We start from the raw sequence: 6000 nt of genomic DNA, 5'->3' as shown, positions 1-6000 counted from the left end.
ATGTGCGCCCCTCTCTCTCTCTCTCTCTCTCTCTCTCTCTCTCTCTCTCTCTCTCTCTCTCTTCTCTTTTTTCAAGACTTCATCGCTGACGACCTCGGTCAAGTTTGCCCTGCGCTGGCGCACCGAATCCGAAGTTCTAGCCGGCCTCGGCGACTCGACGTGCGGCAACACGCGGTGTCCGCTTTTCCACCCGCTCCCGGACGACGAGCCGAAGCCGCGGCTGAGCACGCTCGAGCTGCCATTCGCCTATCAGGAAGGCGGGGAGGTGAAACAGGCGCTCGTGAAAGTTGTGTTGTGCCCGCGGTGCGTTAAGAAGCTGATGTGGCGGAAGACGAAGGAGAAGGAAAAGCAGAGGAGGGCGGCGGAGCTGGAGGAGAAAGACGAGAGGTCAGGGCATAGTGTGAAGGAAGAGGATGAGGAGGACGGGATCCCGGAGGGCCCGGAACGACCACCACCAGAGGATGCGCGGGATCAGAGCCTCCGTTCGATGGAGCAACAGGAGGAAGGACGTGCGTCTCGACATACGCGAGGTGGACGAGATAACGCGCGACGCCGAAACTCGAGATCACCCCGACGACGGCACGGCTCTCACGAAGGATCCGCTAGAAGACGACGGTCCCGCTCGAAGTGATCGTGAAACGGTCTAATCCTCCTCTATCCCCATCAAACATGCATCGATGTCGTGCATGACAGACCCTGCGTCGCCGGAGATGATGCGCGGGGATACAGCGGGTCGATGTCAGTCCCGTCTGCGATCGCTCTCATGTTAGCCATGCCCAGTACCCACGGTGGACGGATCGCATCCCTGGATGGAACGAAATGTCGCATTGTGTGCAATGAACGACAACGGTTTACATGATGGTATAAAATCCGATAGGATGATGACATCCGTTATATTCATTTGGTGTCGTGTCGGATCGCCGAGTGCTGCCCAGTATCATGTCTCATACCTCTCGTAAGCATCAATAGCAAGTTCTCGATCCGCGCTTGCCGTTCCTACACATCAACCACCTCAGCATCGACGAAGCCTGCCAAAAGAGTGAAGCGCACCTGCAACTCTTTCATCTCCTCCTTCAGCTTATTCACTGGCAAGTCCTTCACGTCCTCAAGCATTGCCTCCAGCCGCCTCGCAGTGTTCTCCAACTGTGCTCCAGCTACAGGCGACATGGGCCTACCCTGCCCTCCACCGGGCACGCCCAAGCTCTCCGAGGTTGTCCGCCCGCTACGCAGCGGCCTGCCCACCCCGAACAGGCGCGAAAGAGGGCTCGGCTGGCCGTCCCTACCCCTCACCTCGGCCGACACGGATGGCGCGATCGGCGGCGGTCGTCTCCGGCGCGGCGATCCAGTCGGGCTGACCGACGCCGCCGCCCTCCGGGGCGATCTCGTCTTGCTCGGGGTCTGTATGCGCGGCGCCGCGGATTGCGTGCTGACCTCCGACCGCATGCGCCTCAGCCGCAGGCTCTCCACGGACGCGATAGACCGCAGCGCGGGCGCCTCGTCCGCCGCACCGTGCTCATCGTCGTCACTGAAGAGCGCGGGGTCGGCGTCAACGTTGAGCTCGAAGATGGCATCGTAGAGGTCGCTCGCGTCCGAGCCCATGATCGCGTCCAGGATGGGAAGGTTCTTAAGCGAGCGCGGTAGCGACTTCGCGATGTCTTCGCTCGCTTTGCGCAGCGCTTGGCCGGAGCGGAGGTACCGCTCGTAAACGCCTATGACGACCAGAGTTGGGAATGACTGTTTGCTATCCTTGAGAATAGATGGGGTACGAATGGCGAGAGAACGTACCGTCAGTTTGATGAGAAAGACGTTCCACGAATGCAATGTTCGCGGCGACATCACGAAGCTTGCCGGCCAGAGAATGATGAATGCAAGCAAATTGAAGGGCGGCTGGTAGCTGAACAAAGCATCTGACTTGACGCCTTCGATTGTAGTGATGGCAAATTGGAACATATACTATCACAGCGTGAGCGCCAACTACTCCGATCATATGATCTCTTTACCTCTTGCTCAGCGTTCTACCGGAAGGAGTCGGTTAGCAGAATGAACAAATGCGTATAGGACGACTCACGGCGTCGATCCTCGCGAACGTGTTAGACAATATAGAAATGAGAACTGAGGGCAACGTCAACAATCCAGCAGACGCAGAACAAGCTCAACGATCGCTCACTCGTAAGCAGGAGTGTGTTGCTCAACGCCGCAAAACCTGTCATGAGGATCGGCCCAAAGAGTGGATGGAACGACGCCGCCTGGGCAAAGCTGAGGTACGTGTTACCGAACCAGATTTGGACCATCAGCCACCTGTCAACGGTCGCAGGTCAGTCGAGTTGGAGCGCAAGACGTGAAAGGTTCTCTCACATGATTCCCTTCATCGACCACCTTTCGGAACCTGCAAATACGACTTATCAGTACACTGTGTATAGAGATACCAGTTGGATGAAACCCAACCGCATCACGTACCAAGTGTCCACAACGTATAGAGCAGGCCCGAGAAGCAGATCGCTGCGATACCCATGAAGAACAGAAATTCGGTCATCATGCCTCGCAGAGCGCTTTCGCGTCATCAGGAGTAGTACTCAAATAGGGTTGAAGTCCAGCAAGAACGCACATAACAACCAGATTATTCTTGATTGCGAAGAATGCAAGCCTGACAGGGGTCGATTAAAATGTTGGTATTGCCGATAGCCGGTTCCAGCTCACCTCGGAAACAGAATGCAAGCTCCGCAAGCAAGTATGTCAAAACTGAGTTCGGATGAAGGTGCTATAGCGTGGGCATGGTCCATTAGCATGCCATTAGAGCCCGCTGTTGGCTGCTGCTCACGATATCCACGAAGTAATCCGTCGAGCCGAAACCCGAAATATGCTAGGAAGATCAAGACAAAACCGGTGTCAAAGACGTTCCACATCTAAGTGTAGTCAGCACTTGACACGCCACCGCCTGTACCGCGCAGGAATACGCACGTTCGCTATGTAAACTGAGAGAAGTGTCAATGCAGAGCACACACGACGGTAAAAGGTGAATTGCACCATTCCATCCGTGTTCCTTGGATGCTGTGTATTCTTCCAGAGCAAACGCGATCGCGATGACGATGAATACTATCTCGGAAATTTGCATATGCTCCATGTTGCGGTCTATGTCGCAGATGGGTCAGCACACACAGAGTAACCTCAAGACACCAGACGGCTCACTGGTGAGGCATAACACGAAAGTAACCAGCAACAACGCAAAATTGAGAAATTCTAGTATAGCCCCATACCGCGGTACCCGCAGCCTTGAACATGGTCAACTGCGAGATATTCCTACATGATCCGGAATTGCTTACCGATAATGATCCAGGAACGGTGCGCTCCTGGAATCATAAATCTCGATCGCGCGGGGTTTATAGTTGTCAGCTAATACCGACTTGTGCGCGGTCATGCTGAACACTACGCGCCCCGTGTAGATATCATTCACGACTGCCTGAACGACCGGACTACTGAGAAAGTTCTTGCTCTTTGTCGCGATGGCCAATTCCAGGGCGCACTCCGGGTCGGCGATGATATCGTGATGTGGGAAGCCATAATCATCCACATGCCCGTTGTCGTTGCTGATGCCAAGGTCCGCTTTGATTTGGGCAAGCACATGTGGTGGAGCACCTTGCAGGGGCGACCAAGAAGTTGTCAGCACTGCAACGAGCTGCACTTGCGAAGTCGAAGAGTAGACGGATGGTGCGAACGTGGCGACGAGCTTGATGGCAAGGATTTCGCAAGCATTGGCCCTGTTTGCGATGTCAAAACTCCGCAGTGTCTTGCGAGGAAGTGCGCATACCGAGACATCATGAGTCCGGTATACGCTATGTCTTCAGACGCCAGCGCGAGAAAGTGCGACCGCACGACCAGGCATGCGTATATAGTGGCGGGATTCTTGAGTTGGGCATATTTGAAGACGAGAGGACGGATGATAGCGAAGTTAATATCCGACGCAGTCAACTGTCTGTGGTCTGCGGGTCAGTCATCGAAGAGATTACCGATGGGACGCGAGACGTACTCCCAGGTCAACGCCGAGTCTATGTTGCTCTATGACGCGTCTCGATACAGTGCAAACAAGCGGGGGTAGAGCAACATACTATGATATCCTTCTTCAGGTGCGGTATCAATGGGAAGACTTTCACTGAGGCCAAGGAGTCCGGTGAAGGATTTAGCAATCCCTGCGTTTGTTCCTCAAGTTCCGAATCCATGCCTTCTTGATGACTGATTCAACGGAAGACGTCGCAAGCGATACAGCGTCAGAAAGAAGTCAGAGTCTCAGGCTAAAGAGCATGTCAAGTCAAGAATTGGATGGAAATGCAAGCCGGAACTTGGAAGTCATCAACCGCGAATTATTCGAGGATGAAATCATCGGTAGCGTCAAAGGCGGTGATGGCCCCTATTTCTGGCCTGTTTTTACGTCGTCCATGGCCGCTGCTAGCGGAGCTGCGTTCAGAGGAGGTTGCACACCTGCTACGACCGGCACCTCACTATCGAACCTCGGATTACACGTGAATTAGCCAGAAAACGCGGTTCGATGCTCGGACTCGCTTGGCCTGATCATGATATGCGGGTGCTACCAACGCCTCGCGACATGTGGACGGGCATCTTTCCTACCTTTGTCTGCTATTTCATTCTTGCAGGACTGGTCCTAGTCCAGAACACCCGACTCGTACGACTCGCTCTTGGCCCAATCGCGTGTGGTCTGACGTACCATGCAGCCACGTCTTATGATCTGGCCAAGGTCAAGGGCCCGGGTTTCGAGTATTGGAACTTCGGTTTGGTGGTACGCGACACATTTATTTGGAATAAAAGTAGCGATGCTAACATCAAATGAAGGTCATCATGATTGCTTTGGCAATGCGGATGTTCGAGTGGTCGCTTCAACGAGAACCTCTTCGCAAGACTTCCGGCCAAGCCAACCACATCGTGCTCGATGCTCTTGACCTCGCCTTCAACACGCGCGGCCTCGGATGGACATGGTCGCGCGGACTTCATGTGCCTCGCCCTATTAAGGCTTCCACTCCGCGATTTCTGCTTCGAACAGTCCTACACGCCGCATGCTACTTCATCACCTTCGACACGTTACACTACTTCGTCCAATCTTTCGGCACCGCCACCTTCGGCTCTCCAGCTGGAGGTACCATCTTCGACGCATCGCTCCCGCCCCTGCGCCGGTACTTGCGCTCGACCTTTCTCACCGTTACAAGCGGCACTGTCATCTACGCAGCCCTCGTTCTGGCGTACGATTTGATCATCCTCATATCATTTTCCATTTGCTCGGTCTCAGGCATTATCGGACTGAGTGGCTACCAAGACCCCGAAGATTGGCCCCCATTATTCCACAAGCCCTACCTCGCGACTTCCCTCGCTGATTTCTGGGGCAAACGCTGGCACCAAGCCTTTCGTCGTTCATTCATCGTCATCGGCGCAGAGCCCTTACGCTCTCTCGCCCTCGCCGTCACGGGTAGCCGGAATGTCGCCCGCGCCGCCGGAGTACTTGGGGCGTTCCTCATTTCGGGTGTATTGCACGACTGGGGAATGTGGGGTATGGGCCGTGGGACAGATCCTTGGCGTGTCATCGGATTCTTCGTCCTCTCTGGCGTGGGCATGATATTGGAGAATGCCTGGGAGAGGCACATCTTGGACGACGGGAAATGGGGGAAGAAACGGCGGCTGAGGGTTGATGGTCTCGGCGGTTGGATATGGACGATTGGCTGGACGATTCTCTGGGGACACATGCTGGTTGAGGCGTGGCTGGTGCGGGGATTACCGGGAAGCGTCTTGATACCCGAGGAACACAGGCCTGGCAGGATGATTGTGGAGTACTTCAGGAGCAACCTAGCCAATTTGCATCTACGGTGACGCCTATTACCTTCTATCTCTATGCAACTTTCTTGAATCCCTTAGCTAGATCCTCCCTTTAGATCAGACCGGCTGCCCTTGGCTGCCATTCGGGTGTACAAATGTCAGCGAATGTAAATTAGGAGAGATGTA

General features: G+C 54.7%; 3 protein-coding genes across 3 annotated transcripts in view; 2 read left to right on the top strand and 1 right to left on the bottom strand.

Moving 5' to 3' along the window:
- Positions 1-631, top strand: part of PUNSTDRAFT_113283 (uncharacterized protein) — a gene marked incomplete at both ends in the record, with an annotated part of 1638 nt that extends 1007 nt beyond the window's left edge. The window contains one exon of the mRNA XM_007383204.1: positions 104-631. Within this exon, the coding sequence (XP_007383266.1) occupies positions 104-631 (528 nt within the window). The remainder of the gene's footprint in view (positions 1-103) is intronic.
- A 266-nt stretch (positions 632-897) lies between these two features.
- Positions 898-4214, bottom strand: PUNSTDRAFT_67118 (uncharacterized protein; the record flags this gene model as incomplete). The annotated part of the gene is made up of 19 exons (XM_007383203.1): positions 898-996; positions 1051-1176; positions 1243-1734; positions 1786-1953; positions 2001-2015; positions 2069-2112; positions 2168-2298; positions 2356-2398; positions 2458-2549; positions 2606-2644; positions 2698-2758; positions 2819-2903; positions 2959-2972; positions 3025-3129; positions 3187-3269; positions 3321-3755; positions 3806-3970; positions 4025-4053; positions 4104-4214. The coding sequence occupies 19 exons, from the start codon at positions 4212-4214 to the stop codon at positions 898-900; spliced, it is 2337 nt and encodes a 778-aa protein (XP_007383265.1).
- Positions 4215-4597: 383 nt separating this feature from the next.
- PUNSTDRAFT_113285 (uncharacterized protein) lies at positions 4598-5868 on the top strand (the record flags this gene model as incomplete). Its single annotated transcript, XM_007383202.1, has 2 exons — positions 4598-4789; positions 4843-5868. 2 exons carry the CDS (start codon positions 4598-4600, stop codon positions 5866-5868), a joined length of 1218 nt encoding a protein of 405 aa, XP_007383264.1.
- Positions 5869-6000: the final 132 nt, after the last annotated feature.

Source organism: Punctularia strigosozonata, assembly GCF_000264995.1.
Source record: "Punctularia strigosozonata HHB-11173 SS5 unplaced genomic scaffold PUNSTscaffold_5, whole genome shotgun sequence".
Taxonomy (NCBI): Eukaryota; Fungi; Basidiomycota; class Agaricomycetes; order Corticiales; family Punctulariaceae; genus Punctularia; species Punctularia strigosozonata.
This window is presented reverse-complemented; position numbering and strand designations above follow the sequence as displayed.